Source organism: Loxodonta africana, chromosome 16 (assembly GCF_030014295.1).
Source record: "Loxodonta africana isolate mLoxAfr1 chromosome 16, mLoxAfr1.hap2, whole genome shotgun sequence".
In the NCBI taxonomy this organism is placed as follows: domain Eukaryota; kingdom Metazoa; phylum Chordata; class Mammalia; order Proboscidea; family Elephantidae; genus Loxodonta; species Loxodonta africana.
The window spans coordinates 70792318-70810362 of record NC_087357.1 but is presented as its reverse complement, the minus strand read 5'-3'; the positions used below and the strand labels follow the sequence as shown (position 1 = coordinate 70810362).

General features: G+C 37.9%; 1 protein-coding gene across 3 annotated transcripts in view; it reads left to right on the top strand.

Moving 5' to 3' along the window:
- The window catches only part of MICU1 (mitochondrial calcium uptake 1), a 269106-nt gene that overhangs the window by 57701 nt on the left and 193360 nt on the right, over positions 1-18045 (top strand). For all 3 annotated transcript variants that reach the window (XM_023547062.2, XM_064269703.1, XM_003408889.4), the window contains exon 4: positions 7365-7527. In XM_023547062.2, the coding sequence (XP_023402830.1) occupies positions 7365-7527 (163 nt within the window). The remainder of the gene's footprint in view (positions 1-7364; positions 7528-18045) is intronic.

Here is an 18045-nt window from a genome sequence, read left to right as displayed (position 1 = left end):
TCCCCTGTATTGTGTGTTGTCTTTCCCTTCACCTAAAGTAGTTCTTATCTACTATCTAATTAGTGAATACTCCTCTCCCACCCTCCCTCCCTCTTGTAACCATCGAAGAATATTTTCTTCTCTGTTTAAACTGTTTCTTGAGTTCTTATAATAGTGGTCTTATACAATATTTGTCCTTTTGCAACTGACTGATTTCACTCAGCATAATGCCTTCTAGATTCCTCCATGTTATGAAATGTTTCACAGATTCCTCACTGTTCTTTATCGATGAGTAGTATTCCATTGTGTGAATACACCGTAATTTATTTATCCGTTCACCCATTGATGGGCACCTTGGTTGTTTCCGTCTTTTTGTTATTGTAAACAGTGCTGCAAAGAACATGGGTGTGCATGTATCTGTTCGTGTAAAGGCTATTCTCTAGGATATATTTCAAGGAGTGGGATTGCTGGATCGTATGGTAGTTCTATTTCTAGCTTTTTAAGGAAGCGCCAAATCGATTTCCAAAGTGGTTGTACCATTTTACATTCGCATGAGCTGTGTATAAGTGTTCCAATCTCTCCACAGCCTCTCCAACATTTATTCTTTTGTGTTTTTTGGATTAATGCCAGCCTTGTTGGAGTGAGATGGAATCTCATTGTAGATTTGATTTGCATTTCTCTAATGGCTAATGATCAGGAGCATTTCCTTATGTATCTGTTAGCTACCTGAATGTCTTCTTTAGGGAAGTGTCTGTTCATATCTTTTGCCCATTTTTTAATTATTTTGACTTTTAAGTTCTCTCTGCATCTTTATTTTACATATAATTCACTTAACTTTTTAGTTCTCGATGCCATCTTTGTCAGTCGATATAATTTATACCATAAATGTTCCAAAAATTTTTTTTCATTCAGAGGAAGAGCAAGAATACAGATGAATTAAAGAAATGTCTTCTGTAGCCAGTATTACCCAGAAGATAGTTATAGTCTAATATAAAATTCTCTGATTCTAGACTTGTAACTAAGCCTCAAGCCTGCTAAAGGGTTAGAAAGCTTTTAGTATGTTTATCACATGCTAAATCTTTTGGTAAAATGTTCTCTGAGATCAATTTTCCGATTTCAATGCAAGTCAGCCCTGGAAAGATTCCTGTCATGTATAGTTATAATTAGCAGTCCATTCTCAGCTGCTAAGTGCACATCTGGTAGTGGAGTTGAGACCATTGTTAAAACAGCTGCTACCAATGACCTAAAAGTGACCATCTAGCCAGGACTGATAATGGCAATAATAACTTTGTTAATGTGGCAAATTAAAACCATTAATTATCTTTTTCTCAATGCTAGTGAGTTGCTTTGTAGACGTTGAACCGATAGGTTTATGTTTTATTGACTTGACCTGTTCTGTGTATACTTCTAAGTAGTTATTTGTAATGTACAATTTATTGTTGGATATCTCAACAGGTAAAATTTAGTTTTGACAGAAATCTTTTTCACCAAAATTACTATAGTATTTTGTATGTTCCATGCACAGAATGGGGGCTTCAACGCCAGATAAGAGGATAAACTTTCATATTAACACAGCAGAGTTAGTTAGACGTATGCCATAGTTGATTTTGCTGCCACTCAAACATATGCTTGTGTTCCTCCCAACTCTGCTGTTTTCTAAATATGCTGTGTGTAAAAGATCTCTGACAGTTTGCTGAATTTGATTGTAAATTTGGTAAGTAAAAGTCTTATTGCTTATTCAGTGTCCATGATAACATGATTTTATTTTTTTATGCCATTTTTAAAATGTACTTTGTCTTTGAAGGAATGTTAAACTTTTCAAATTATGAAGTCCCAAGTGTGTTTTGTTTTAGAATTCAAGAAGTTGCATAGAAGTTAAGAACTATAAAATTAATCCCTTTTTTAAAACGTGGTATTTAAATTAGAAGTTGGTTCTTTGAGAGGATCAATAAAATTGACAAACCAAAGGCCAAACCGACAAAGGAAAAAAATGAGAAGATGCAAATAAAATAAGAAATGAAACGGGCAACATTATAACAGAACTAAGCAAGATAAAGAGGATTATTACAGAATATTATGAAAAATTGTGCTCTAACAAATTTTTTTTTAACAAATTTGAAAACCTATAAGAAATGGACGAATTTCTAGAAACGTGTTATCTGCCTAAACTAATACAAGCAGAGGTAGAAAACCTAAATAGATCCATCACAGAAGAAATTGAAGATTTCATAAAAAAATACTCCTAACAAAAAAAAAGCCCTGGCTGAGATGGTGTCACTGGAGAGTTCTACCAAATATTCAGAGAAGAGTTGACTCCAAATCTACTCAAACTATTCCAGAACATAGAAAAGGAAAGAATAGTCCCTAATTCATTCTGTGAAGCCAGCAGAGCCCTGATATCAATGCCAGGCAAAGAGACCACGAAAAAAAAAAAAAAAGAAAAGAAAATTACAGACCAATATTCCTCATGAATATAGACTCAAAAATTGTAGCCAACAGAATTCAACAGCATATCAAAAAATAGTACACTGCAGTCAGACAGAGTTCATTCCAGGGATGCAGGGGTGGTTCAGCATTAGAAAATCAATTGCTATAATTCATCACATAAATAGAAAAAAGGAAAAGAATCATATGATCATCTCAGTTGATACAGAGAAGACATCTGACAAAATTCAATACCTTTTCCTGATAAAAACCCTCAGCAAGTTAGGAATAGAAGGAAAATTCCTCAACATAATTAAGGGCATATATACAAAACCTTGACGGCACTGGGTTTTTTTCTGGTTGGGTTACAAAACCAATAGCCAACATTATTCTCAATGAAGAGAGATTGAAAGCGTTCTCCTTGAGAACAGGAACTGGATAAGGATGCCTGTTTGTTGCCAGTCCTATTCAATATTGTACTGGAAGTCCTAGCCAGAGCAATAAGGCAAGAAAGGGAAGTAGAGAACATCCAAATGGGTAAGGCAGAGGCAAAACTATTCCTATTCACAGATGACATGATCTTATGTGTAGAAAATCCCAGAGACTCTACAAGAAAGTTACTGGAACTAATGGAAGAGTTCAGCAAAGTGGCAGGGTACAAAATCAACATGCAAAAAATCAGTTGGATTCCTCTATAGTAACAAGGAGAACTCTGACAAGGAAATTAAAAAAAAAAAGATACCATTTACAATATCCCCCCAAACGGTAAAATACCTAGGAATAAGTCTAACCAGGGATGTAAAATACATATACAAAGAAAACTACAAAACACTACTGCAAGAAACCACAAGAGACCTACATAAATGGAAAAATATACCATGCTTATAGATTAGAAGACTTAGCATTGTGAAAATGTCAGTACTACCCAGAGCAATATATAGATATGATGCAATCCCAATCTAAATCTCAACAGTATTCTTTAACACAGTACAAAAACTAATCTCCAACTTTATATGGAAAGGAAAGAGGTCCTAAATACCCAAAGCATTATCAAAGAACAAAGTAAAAGGCCTCACACTCCCTGATCTCAAAACTTACTGTACAGCTGCGGTAGTGAAAACAGCCTGGTAATGGTACAGTGACAGACACACAGACCAGTGGAACAGAATTGAGAACCCAGAAGTAAATCCATCCAGCTATAGAGAGCTGATTTTTGACAAAGGGTTTAAGTCCATTCGGTGGGGAATAGAAGACTCTTTAACAAATGGTGCTGGCACAACTGGATATCTATTTGCAGAAAAATGAAACAGGGTGCATACATCACATGATACACAAAAACTAACTCAAAATGGATCAAAGACCTAAATGTTAAACCTAAGGCATAAAAGTTCCTGGAAGATAACACAGAGACAAAGCGAGGGGTCTGAATTTAAGGCATAAATAGACTATCAAACATAACTATCAGACAGAACATAAACTAGATAACATGGACCTCTTAAAAATTAAATACTTATGTTCATCAAAAGACTTCACTAAAAGAGTAAAAAGAGATCTATAGACTGGGAAAAACTTTTGACAACAATGTATCTGACAAGGGTCTAATCTCTAAAATATATAGAAAACTTCAACACTTCATCAATGAAAAGACAAACAATCCTTGACAAAGGACCAAAGTCCTTTAAATGGAGGAAGGCAGTCTTTTTTAACAAATGGTCCTGACAAAACTGGATGTCCATCTGTAAAAAAATGAAACAGGACCCATACCTCACACCATATACAAAAACTAACTCAAAATGGATCGAAGACCTAAATATAAAACCTAAAGTGGTAAAGACCTTAGAAGAAAAAATAGGGACAATGCTAGAAGCCCTAATACATGGCATAAATACAATATAAACCATAACTAACAATGCACAAACACGAGAAAATAATGGGGAGCTCCTATAAATGGAACACTTATGTTGATCAAAAGACTTCCCCAAAAGAGTAAAAAGAAAATCTACAGACTGGGAAAAAATTTTTAGCTGTGACATATCTGACAAGGGACTGATCTCGAAAATCTGTAGAATACTTCAACACCTTAACAACAAAAAAGACAAATAATCCAATTTAAAAACTGGGCAAAGGATGTGAACAGATACTTCACCAAAGAAGACATTCAGGCAACTAACAGACACATGAGGAAGTACTCTCAATCATTAGCCACAAGGGAAATACAGATCAAAACTACAGTAAGATACCATCTCATCTTGACCTTTTTGGCACTAATCAAAAAAGCAGAAAATAACAAATATTGGAGAGGTTGCAGGAAGATTGGAACTCATGCACTGCTAGTGGGAGTGTAAAATGGTACAACCACTATGAAAAACCATATGGCGCTTCCTTAAAAAGCTGGAAATGGAAATACATATGATCCAGCAATCCCACTACTAGGGATATATCCTAGGGAAATAAGAGCCGTCACACAAATAGACATGCACACCCATGTTCATTGAAGCATTATTCACAATAGCAGAAAGATGGGAACAACCTAAGTGCCGATCAACGGATGAATGGATAAACAAATTTTGTTACAAACACACAGTGGAATACTGCATAACGATAAAGAACAATGATGAATCCGTAAAACTTCTCACAACATGGATGTATCTGGAGGGCATTATGCTGAATGAAATAAGTCAATCACAAAAGGTCAAATATCGTATGAGGCTATTATATACTATTATAAAGCCCTAAGAAAGGTTTATACACAGGAAAAAATAATCTTTGATGGTTAACAGGTAGGGGAAGGGTGGACAGGAGAAATCACTAACTAGATGGTAGCGAAGTGGTAACTTTGGTGAAGGGAAAGACCACACACAGTATAGGGGAAGTCAGCACAACTTGACCAAGGCAAAGCCATAAGAAGCTTCCTAAGCACATCCAAGCACCTTGAGGGACTGAGTTGCTGGGGCTCAGGACTGGAGACTGACCTAGATGTCTTGGGGGCTGTCTAGGCCAACTGGCATAACATAGTTCATATAGAAAATGTTCTACATCCTACTTTGGTCAGTAGCGTCTGAGGTCTTAAAAGCTTTTGAATGGCTGTCTGGGGTAAACATCTATTGGTTCCATCCCATCCGGAGCAAAGGAGAATGAAGAAAACCAAAGACACAAGGAAAATATTAGTCCAAAGGGCTAATTCTCCACATGAACCAGAACGTCTACCAGCCTGAGCTCCAAAGAACTAGATGGTGCCCTTCTACCACCAGTAACCGCTCTGACAGGGATCACAGTAGTGTCCTGGACAGAGTGAGAGAAAAATGTGGAACAAAATTCAAATTCACACACACACACAAACAGACTTAATGGTCTGATAGAGACTGGAGGAACCCCCAAGACCATGGCCTCTGGACACTCTGTTAACTAAGAACTGAAGCCACTCTTAAAGTCTGCTTTTCAGCCAAAGATTAGACAAGCCTATGAAACAAACAACACACGTCAGGAACGTACTTCTTAGCTCAATCAAGTATACAAGACCAAATGAGCAATGCCTGCCCAAAAGCAAAGACAAGAAGGCAGGAAAGGACAGGAAAACTGGACAGATGAACACAGGGAACTTGGAGTGGAAAGGGAAAGGGGGAGAGTGTTGACACAATGTGGGGATTGTCACGAAACAATTTGTGTATAAATTTTTGAACGAGAAATTGCACTGTAAACTTTCACCTAAAGCACAATAAAATTTTTTTAAAAAAGTTACATTAAACAAAAGACAACCCTATCAAAAAATGGCCAGAGGACAAAGGATATGAACAGACACTTCACCAAAGACATTCAGGCAGCTAACAAACACATGAAGAGATACTCACCATCGTAAGCCATTAGAGAGGTACAAATCAAAACTACAATGAGATACCATCTTACCCCAGTAAAAATGGCTCTGATCCAAAAAAACAGAGAATAATAAATGCTGGTGATGTGGGGAAATTGAACTCTTAAACACTGCTGGTGAGATAGTCAAATGCTACAACCACTACAGAAAATGGTATGGCACTTTCTCAAATAGCTAGAAATAGAAATACCACATGATCCAGCAATCCCACTATTAGGTATTTATCCTGAAGAAATAAGAGAAGTGACAAGAATAGACATATACACACCCATATTCATTGCAGCATTATTCAGTGTAGCAAAAAAATGAAAACAACCTAAGTATCCGTCAGTGGATAAATGGATAAACAAATTTTGGTACGTAAATACAATGGAATAGTATTCAACGATAAAGAATAATGATGACTCCGTGAGACATAACATGGATGAATATGGAGGACATTATGCTGAGTGAAATAAGTCAATCACAAAAGGACAAATACTGTATGATACCACTTTTATAAAAAGTTAAGAATAGGTTTACTCACAGAAAGCAACCTTCTTTGATGGTTAGTAGGGAAACTGGAGGGATGGAAACAGGGAAGACAGAGTGGAAATGGGGAGAACGCTGACATATCACGGGGATAGCAACCAATGTCACAGAACAATTTGTATATGAATTGTTGAATGGGAAACTAATTTGCTGTGTAAACTTCTACCTAAAGCCCAATAAAATGTTCTAAAAAATTGAATTTAAGAACCTACAGGCTACCATATATGTGGCTGTGTACTGTGTTTCTGAGACCTTGTGAATTCTCTTATGACATTCTTCAATTTAGCTAGCATTCAGTGATCTGAGAAATTATAAAAGTCTTAAGAAAATTCTAAACAAAAAGTTAACATAAGTATTGCTTCGACTGGAGTATGAGTGGCATATTACAAGAAAGAGACTGAACAATTTTTTAAAATCAAGCTTATTTTTAATATAAAATAATACTGTTATAGTAAAAAAATGATATAATAAAATTTCCCCCCAAAATAAGATGGGAAGTATATGAGAATGAATATTGCTTGATATAAGTAGTAAAAACTCTCTAAATTTCCAATTTCAGGTGATGGAATATGAGAATAGAATTCGAGCCTACTCCACACCAGACAAAATCTTCCGGTATTTTGCCACCTTGAAAGTGATCAATGAGCCTGGTGAGTCTGAAGTGTTCATGACTCCAGAAGATTTTGTGCGGTCCATAACACCCAATGAGAAACAGCCAGAACGTAAGTTGCTAAAGTGAAAAATAAGCTTGCGTTATGTATGTTGTTACACGCTCCTTTCTTTCTTTCTTTCTTTGTATTGCTTAAATCTTACAGTTCCATACAGTAAATATACTCCCTGTGTAACTACTGAAGGTCAGGTATTTTGCTAGGCCGACGGCACTGGGGTCTTTTAGGAGTACAAAAAAGGAGTGAGGCACAGTCTAATGTGGCACTCCTCAGCCAGGGTAAGGCATTAAGGAGATGATGCTCCTCTGGTTGAGAGTCGGCACCTGTCCTGAGACTGTTTCTGAAGGAAATGCATTACACGTGCAACAGCTATCAGGTTACTCTTTAATGAGGGAGATAGAGACATTAAGATAATTTCAGGAACGTGGTGACTTTTTCTTTAAAGAACGTGATGAAGAAGGGGCTATGGTGGTATAAAAGGGCACTTAGCTTAATCTGGAAATTTGGACAGTGATTTCTAGAGAATATGTCTAAGTGTGCGTAAAAATGAGACAAGCACAGAAGAGTGGAAAGAATGTCCTGTGTGGAGGAAACCACTTGTACAAACAAGGTGTATAGAAAAAATAAATGGCTTCTTATTACAAGTTAAATGTAACAGTTTAAGAACGTATATGGTACAGAAGGGGGAGATAAAGGAACTAATTCCTTAGATGGTATATAAGAAAGGCTTCCAAGAGAAAGTGGCATTTGAGATGAGTATTGAAAAATTAATAATAGCTCACCAGATATACCAGAGGGAAGGGGCGTGAGGCAGAGCAAGTGAATTGTATGATCAAAGACCCAAACACGTGAAATAGCAAGGTGAGCTTGGAGAATCAAAAACAGTTACAGAATTTTAACCAGGGAGTTTATAATGTTTTGCCCACGTTTATTAGCATTCATACATGTCAAGGAGAAATAAAGACTAGGAAGTGTTGTTAGATGCTGTTGAAACGGTACTGACTCATAGCAACCTTGTGTACAACAGAATGAAACGCTCCTGAGTCCTGTTCTATCCTCACAATCATTGCTGTGTTTGAGCCCGTTATTGCAGCCATTGTGTCAATCTATCACTTTTTCACTGACCCTCTACTTTACCAAGCAGGATGCCCTCCGCCAGAGACTGGTCCCTCTTGATAACATGTCCAACATTAAGTGAGACTAAGTCTTACCATTCTTGCTTCTAAGAGGCATTCGGCTGTATTTCTTCCAAGACAGATTTGTTCATTCTGGCAGTCCATGGTATATTCAGTATTCTTTACCAATACCATAATTCAAATGCATCCATTCTCCTTTGGTCTTCCTTGTTCATTTTCCAGCTTTCACATGCATATGAGGTGATTGGGATTGGGTCACAGTTTGGGTCGGGCACACCTTAGTCCTCAGAGTGACATCTTTGCTTTTTAACACTTGAAAGAGATCTTTTGCAGCAGATTGGCCCAATGCAGTACACCGTTTGATTTCTTGCTGTTGCTTCCGTGGGTATAGATTGTGGAGCTGGGTAGAATGAAATCCTTGACAACTTCAGTCTTTTCTTCATTTATCATAATGTTGCTTATTGGTCCAATTGTAAGGATTTTTTTTTTTTTATGTTGAGGTATAACCCATACTGAAGGCTGTAGTCTTTGATCGTCAGTAAGTGCTTAAAGTCCTCTTCACTTTCAGCAAGCAAGGGTTGTATCATCTGCATATCATTAGTCTTCCTCCAATCCTGATGCCATGTTCTTCTTCACATACTCCAGCATCTTGGGTTATTTGCTCAGCATACAGACTGGATAAGCATGGTGAAAGGATACAACCCTGACGCATACCTTTTCTGTTTTTAAACCACACAGTATTCCCATTCTTTGGAATGTTACCTGTAATTTTTTATGATCCACACAGTCGAATGCCTTTGCATAGTCAGTAAAACACAGGTAAACATCTTTCTGATATTCTCTGCTTTCACCCAAGATCCATGTGACATCAGCAATGATAAACCTCATTCCATGTCTTCTTCTGAATCCAGCTTGAATTTCTGGGGTTCCCTATTGATCTACTGCTGCAACCATTTTTTAATTATCTTCAGCAAAAATTTACTTGCGTTTGATAATGATGATACTGTTCAATAATTTCTGCATCCTGTTGGATCACCTTTCTTTGGAATGGGCAGGCATATGGATCTCTTCCAGACAGCTGGCCAGGTAAGCTGTCTTCCAGATTTCTTGGCATAGACTAGTTAACAGTTTCTAGCATTGCATTTGTTTGTTGAAACATCTCAATTGTTATTATGTCATTCCTGGAGGGTTTTTTTTTTGTTTTTTTTTTTGTTGAGAATATGCACAGTAGAACTTAAAGCAATTCAGCAGTTTCTACATATACCATTTAGTGACATTGATATCATTTTTCAAATTGTAAAACCTCTCACCCTCCTTTCTGAGCTGTTCCTCCCCCATTAACATAAATTTACTGCCCCCTAAGGTTCCTATTTAATCTTTCAAGTTGCTGTTATCAATTTGATCCCATATAGATAGTTCTTAAAAGAGCATAATGCTCAGGGCAGACAATTTTTGCTAGTAAAGCTAAAGTGTTATTTGGTTTTAAGAAGACTTAAGGGGATATTTTTGGCCTAAAGTTTAATGATTATCTTAGGGCAATAGTTTCAGGAGTTCATCCTTTGTGTCTCCAGGAAGTCTGGAATCCATGAGTGTTTTAAATTCTGAACTGCATTTTCCCCCTTTAGATCAGGATTTTTCTATGGAATCTTTGATCAAAATATTCAGTAATGATAGTCAGGCACCATCCAGTTCTGGTCTCATGAAAAAGGAGGCAATTGTTTGGAGCCTTGTTTTCTCTCAGTGCCTTTAGTGCAGCTTGGATTTCTTCCTTCAGTACCATCGGTTCTTAATCATATGCTACCTCCGAGATGGTTGAAAATTGACCAATTCTTTTTGGTAGAGTGACTGTTTATTCTTTCCATCTTCTTTTGATGGTTCCTGCGTCATTCAGTCTTTTGCCTATAGAATCCTTCAGTATTGCTGCTTTTTCTGCAGCTCTTTCAGCTTGACAAATGCCGAGCATGTTCTTCCTTTTTGGTTTTCTGATTTATAATGTTTTACTTTGTCTTCTCAAGTCGCCCTTTGAAATCTTCTGTTCAGCTCTTCATCATTTCTTCTTTTCACTTTATCTACTCTATGTTAAAGAGCAACTTTTAGAGTCTCTTCTGACAACCATTGTGTTTTTTTCTTTGTTTCCTCTCTCTTTTTTTTTTTTTAATTGTGCTTTAGGTGAAAGTTTAGAGCTCAAGTTAATTTCTCATACAAAAACTTATGCACGTATTGTTATGTGACCCTAGTTGCAATCTCTGTAATGTGACAGCACACTTCTCATTTTCACCACAGGTTTCCTGTGTCCATCTAGCTAGCTTCTGTCCCTTCTTGCCTTCTCATCCTGCTTCTGGATAGGAGCCACCCTTTTGGTCTCATATGTCTGCTTGAACTAAGAAGCACAATCTTCGCGAGTATTATTTTATGTTTTAAAGTCCAGTCTAACCTTCGTTGGAACAGTTGGCTTCAGGAATGGTTTTAGTTCTGGGTTAACAGAGTGTCCAGGGCCCATAGCTTTGGGGGTTCCTCCAGTCTCAGTCAGACCGTTAAGTCTGGTTTTTTTACGTGAATTTGCGTTCTGTTCCACACTTTCCTCCTACTCCTTCAGGGACTCTCTGTTGTGTTCCCTGTTCCCGGTCATTGGTGGTAGCTGGGAACTATCTAGTTCTTCTGGTCTCAGGCTGATGGAGTTTCTGGTTTATGTGGTCCTTTCTGTCTCTTGGGCTAATATTTTCCTTGTGTCTTTGGTGTTCTTCATTCTCCTTTTGTTTCCTGTCTTTTTAATGACCTCTTGCTTTCTTCTTTATGATGCCTTTGATGTCATCCCACAACTCATCTGTCCTTCGGTCATTAGTGTTCACTGCATCAAATCTATTCTTGAGATGGTGTCTAAATTTAAGTGGAGCATACTCAAGGTCTACTTTGGCTCTCATGGACTTGTTTTAATTTTCTTAAGCTTCCAGTTGGACTTGTATATGAGTAATTGTCTCTTCCACAGTTGGCCCCTGCCCGTGTTCTGTCTGATGATTCTGAGCTTCTCTATCATCTCTATTCCCCAGAAGTAGTCAATTTGATTCCTGTGTATTCCATCCAGTGAGGTCAATGTGTATCATCACCATTTATGTTGTTGAAAAAAAAGGTATTTCTCATGAATAAGTCATTGGTCTTACAAAATTCTATCCTGCAGCCTGTGGCCTTGTTTCTATCACCAAGATTATGTTTTCTAACTACCGATCCTTCTTAGTTTCCAGCTTTTGCATTTAAATTACCAGTAATTATCAATGCTTCTTGATTGCATAGTTGATCAATTTCAGACTGCAGAAGTTGGTAAAAATCTTCAATTTCTTCATCTTTGGCATTAGTCATTGGTGCGTGCATTTAAATAATAGTCCTATTAACTGGTCTGCCTTGTGTTGTTGTTAGGTGTCGTTGAGTTGGTTTCGACTCATAGCAAACTGGTGTACACTGCCTGGTCCTGTGCCATCCTCACAATCATTGTTATGCTTGAGGCTGTTGTTGCAGCCACTGTGTCAGTCCATCTTGTTGAAGGTCTTCCTGTTTTTCACTGACCCTCTACTTTACCAAGCATGAGACTGTCCTCCAGGGGCTAGTCCCTCTTCATAACATGTCCAGAGTATGTGAGATGAAGTCTTGCCATCCTTGCTTCTAATGAGCATTCTGGCAGAATTTGAGTATTCCAGACAGATTTCTTTGTTCTGTGGCAGTCTGTGGTGTATTCTACATTCTTCACCAACACCGTAACTCAAAGGCATCAATTCTTCTTTGGTCTTCTTTATTCATTGCCCAGTTTTCAGATGCATATGAGGCAATTGAAAACACCATGGCTTGGGTCAGTTGCACCTTAGCCCTTCAAGTAACATCTTTGGTTTTTAACACATGAAAGATGTCTTTTGCAGCAGATTTGCCCAATGCAGTACGTCATTTGGTTTCTTGACTGTTGCTTCCGTGGGTGTTGATCGTGGATCCAAATAAAATGAAATCCTTGACAACTTCTTTATAGGTATATTGATATTATCCTGTCACTGACTTTGTACTTCTGAATAGATTTTGAAATGTTCTTTTTGACAGTAAGTATGACACCATTCCTCACCAGTTTGTCATGCCCAGCATAGTGAACCATATGATTGTCTGATTCAAAATGGCCAATTCCAGTCCATTTCAGCTCACAAATGCCTAGAGTATCAATTTTTATGCATTCTATTTCATTTTTGGGAAACCCTGGTGGTGTGGTTAAGTGCTACAGCTGCTAACAAAGGGTTGGCAGTTCGAATCTGCCAGCGCTCCTTGGAAACTCTATGGGGCAGTTCTACTCTGTCCTGTAGGGTCGCTGTGAGTCAGAATCGGCTTGACGGCACTGGGTGGGTTTTATTTCATTTTTGATGGCTTGCAATTTTTCTTGATTCAAACTTCATACTTTCCATGTTCTGTTTACTAATGGTTGTTTACAGCTGTTTCTTTTCATTTTAAATCATGCCACGTCAGTAAATAAAGGTCCTGAAATCTTTACTCTGTTCACATCGTCAAGGTCAACTCTACTTTAAAGTGGCAGCTCTTCTCTAGTCGTATTTTGAGTGCCTTCCAACCTAGGAAGTACTATCAGGTATGCCAGGTACATGAAATTTGCTGAATATTTCAATTTTTTGGTTATGGATATTGTCATGGATTGAAATGTGTCCCCCAAAAATATCTATCAACTTTGTGGTCACGATTCCCAGTATTATATGATTGTCTACCATTTTGTCATCTGATGTGATTTTCCTATGTGTTGTAAATCCTATCACTATGATGTAATGAGATGGATTGTTGTTGTTAGGTGCCGTCGAGTCGGTTCTGACTCATAGCGACCCTATGCACAACAGAACGAAACACCGCCTGGTCCTGTGCCATCCTTACAATCGTTTTTATGCTTGAGCTCATTGTTGTAGCTACTGTGTCAATCCACCTCGTTGAGGGTCTTCCTCTTTTCTGCTGACCCTGTACTTTGCCAAGCATGACGTCCTTCTCCAGGGATTGATCCCTCCTGACAACATGTCCAAAGTATGTAAGACACAGTCTTGCCATCCTTGCCTCTAAGGAGCATTCTGGCCACACTTCTTCCAAGACAGATTTGTTTGTTCTTTTGGCAGTTCATGGTATATTCAATATTCTTCGCCAACACCACAATTCAAAGGCATCAACTCTTCTTTGGTCTTCCTTATTCATTGCCCAGCTTTCACATGCATATGATGCGATCGAAAATACCATGGCTTGGGTCAGACGCACCTTAGTCTTCAGGGTGACATCTTTGCTCTTCAACACTTTGAAGAGATCCTTTGCAGCAGATTTACCCAATGCGATGCATGTTTTGATTTCTTGACTGCTGCTTCCATGGCTGTTGATTGTGGATCCAAGTCAAATGAAATCCTTGACAACTTCAGTCTTTTCTCCGTTTATCATGATGTTGTTTATTGGTTCAGTTGTAAGGATTTTTGTTTTCTTTATTTAGAGGTGTAATCAATACCAAAGGTTGTGGTCTTTGATCTTCATTAGTGAGTGCTTCAAGTCCTCTTTACTTTCAGCAAGCAAGGTTGTGTCATCTGCATAACGCAGGTTGTTAATGAGTCTTTCTCCAATCCTGATGCCGCATTATTCTTCATATACTCCAGCTTCTTGGATTATTTGCTCAGCATATAGATTGAATGGGTGTGGTGAAAGGATACAATCCTGATGCACACCTTTCCTGACTTTAAACCACGCGGTATCCGAACAGCTGCTTCTTGATCTATGTACAGGTTCTTCATGAGCACAATTAAGTGTTCTGGAATTCTCATTCTTTGCGATATTATCCATCATTTGTTATGATTCACACAGTTGAATGCCTTTGCATAGTCAATAAAACAGAGGTAAACATCCTTCTGGTATTCTCTGCTTTCAGCCGGGATCCATCTGACATCAGCAGTGATATCCCTGATTCCATGTCCTCTACTGAATCTGGCCTGAATTTCTGGCAGTTCCCTGTCAATATATTACTGCAGCTACTTTTGAATGATCTTCAGCAGAATTTTACTTGCATGTGAAATTAATGATATTGTTCTATAATTTCCACATTCGGTTGGATCACATTTCTTGGGAATAGGCATAAATATGGACCTCTTCCAGTTGATTGGCCAGATAGCTGTCTTCCAAATTTCTTGGCATAGAGGAGTGAACACTTCCAGTGCTGCATCCGTTTGTTGAAACATCTCAACTGGTATTTCGTCAATTCCCAAAGACTTGTTTTTGCCAGTGTCTTCAGTGCAGCTTGGGCTTCTTCCTTCAGTACTATTGGTTCCAGATCATATGCTACCTCCTGAAATGGTTGAACGTCGACCAATTCTTTTTGGTATAGTGACTCTGTGTATTCTTTCCATCTTCATTTGATGCTCTCCATGTCATTTAATATTTTCCCCATGGAATCCTTCACTATTGCAACTTAGGCCTTGAATTTTTTCTTCAATTCTTTGAGCTTGAGAAATGCCGAATGTGTTCTTCCCTTTGGGTTTTTTATCTCCAGCTCTCTGTGTATGTCATTACAATACTTTGTCTTCTCAAGGCACCCTTTGAAATCTTTTGTTCAGCTCTTTTACTTCATTTCTTCCTTTTGCTTTAGCTGCTCAATGTTCAAGAGCAAGTTTCAGAATCCCTTGTGACATCCATTTTGGTCTTTTCTTTCTTTTCTGTGTTTTTATTGACCTCTTGGTTTCTTCATGTACGATGCCCTTGATGTCATTCTGCAACTCACCTGGTCTTCGGTCATTAGTGTTCAGCATGTGAAATGTTTTTTCAAGACTACATTTGACAGGGTCTCTAAATTCAGGTGGGATATACTCAAGGTCATACTTTGACTCTTGTGTGCTTGTTCTAATTTTCTTCAGTTTCAACTTTATCTTGCATATGAGCAATTGATAGTCTGTTCCACAGTCAACCCCTGGCCTTATTCTTATTGATGATATTGAGCTTTTCCATTGTCTACTTCCGCAGATGTGGTCGATTGGATTCCTGTTTGTTCCATCTGGTGAGGTCCAGCTGTATATTCACTGTTTATGTTTTTTAAAAAAAGTATTTGCAGTGAATTCATTGGTCTTGCAAAATTCTATCATGTGATCTCCAGTGTCATTTCTATCACCAAGGCCTTATTTTTTAACTACCAGTCCTTTTTTGCTTCCAGCTGTCACATTCCAATCAACAGTATCTTGAGTGCATGTTTGATCAATTTCAAACTGCAGAAGTTGGTAAAAAATCTTTCATTTCTTCATCTTTGGCATTAGTGGTTGGTGCATAAATTTGAATAATAGTCGTATTAACTGGTCTTCCTTGTAGGCGTGTGAATATCATCCCATTGCTGACAGCGTTGTACTTCAGGAGAGATGTGTAAATGTCCTTTTCGAAGATGAATGTGATGCCAGTCACCTTCAGTCTGTCATTCCCAGCGCAGTATATCATATGATTAGCCAATTCAAAATGGCAAAGTCCAGTTCATTTCAGCTCACTAGTGCCTAGGAAATTGATTTTTATGCATTCCATTTTATTTTTTGATGACTTCCAGTTTTCTTAAATTCCTACTTCGTACATTCCATGTTGGATTATTAATGGATGTTTGCAGCTGTTTCTTCTCATTTTGAGTCATGCCACATAAGCAAATGAATGTCCCAAAAGCTTTTTTCCATCCGCGTCATCAAGGTCTACTCTGCTTGGAGGCAGCAGCTCTTCCCCAGTCATATTTTGAGTGCCGTCCAACCTAAGAGGCTCATCTCCCAGTGGTGTATCGATGTTCTGCTGCTATTCATAAGTTTTCCACTGACAAATTCTTTCAGAAGTAGACTACCAGGTCCTTCTTCCTAGTCTGCCTCAGTCTGGAAGCTCCGCTGAAACCTGTCCAACATGGGTGAACTTGCTGATATTTGAAATACCTGTGGCATGGCTTCCAGCATCACAGCAACACGCAAGCCGCAACAGTATGACAAACTGATAGATGAGTGGTGACATTTTCCTACAGGGTGTCTTCTTCTTACTAATTTGAAGTTCTTTATGTTTTATGGATCGTTGTCCTTCTTTAGTCGTGTATGTCCTTGATATATTCTCTACTGTGTGACTTTTCTTTTCACTTTTTCTGGAGTCTTTATGAAATTAAAACAGAAATTTTTAATTCTAATGTACTTGAACTTTTTAGTGTTTATAGCTAATGCTATTTTTTCTTTTAGTCTAACAGTTATTTCATGAGATAGCTTTTGCATTATTTTCTAAAAGCTTTATAATTCAGCAGTTTTTAAATCTGTCTGGAATTAATTTTCTGTGTGAAATGGTCCATTTTCACTTTTTTCCTACATGGATACCCCATTTGTTGAAAAATCCATCATTTTCCCTGCTAATCAGCCTTCCCACCTCTGTCATCAATCAGTTGCCCAGTTATTAATGATCTGTTTCTGGACCCAATTCCATTTGTTTCTTTGATTGTTTAGCTCTCCCAAGTGCTGTCTGAAATATTCTATCTTCGAATGAGTTTTAGTGTCTGGTAGAACAAGACTTTCTCCTACTTTAAGAATGATTTGCTCATAAGACCAGACTTAATGGTCTGACTGAGACTGGAAAGACCCCGGTGGTCATGGCCCCCAGACCTTCTGTTGGCCCAGGACAGGAACCATTCCCAAAGCCAACTCTTCAGACATGGATTGGACTGGACCATGGGTTGGAGAGGGATGCTGGTGAGGAGTGAGCTTCTTGGATCAGGTGGACACTTGAGACTATGTTGGCATCTCCTGCCTGGAGGGGAGATGAGAGGGTGGAGAGGGTTAGAAGCTGGCGAAAAGGACATGAAAAGAGAGAGTGGAGGGAGAGAGTGGGCTCTCTCATTAGGGGGGGAGTAATTGGGAGTGTGTAGCAAGGTGTATATGGGTTTTTGTGTGAGAGACTGACTTGATTTGTAAACTTTCACGTAAAGCACAATAAAAATTATTTAAAAAAAAAAAAAGAATGATTTGCCTGTTCTTGGCCTCTTAATTGCCATATAAATTTTAGAATTTACTTGTCAACTTCTACAGAAAGAAAAAAATCTCTGCTGGAATTATGTTTAGGGTTGAACTGAATCCATATATCAGCTTGGGGGAAAAATGACCTCTTTACAACATTGGGTTTTCCTATCCATGAATGTGGCATCTCTCTCCATTTTTAGGCATTCTTTAATATCTTCTAATAAAATTTCTTCATTTTCTCTATAGAAGCCTTAGATGTCATCTGTTATATTTATTACTCATTATTTCAAATAATTGGTGCTATTCTATAAGTGATTTAAAAAAATTATTTGTTTTTTGTCTGGACCTCCATTAGAATTTTTTTTTAAATATGTACCACTGATTTGCTAATCTTTTTCTTAGGAATTTTCTATCTGTGTTCATGGGTAAAGGCTTAGATT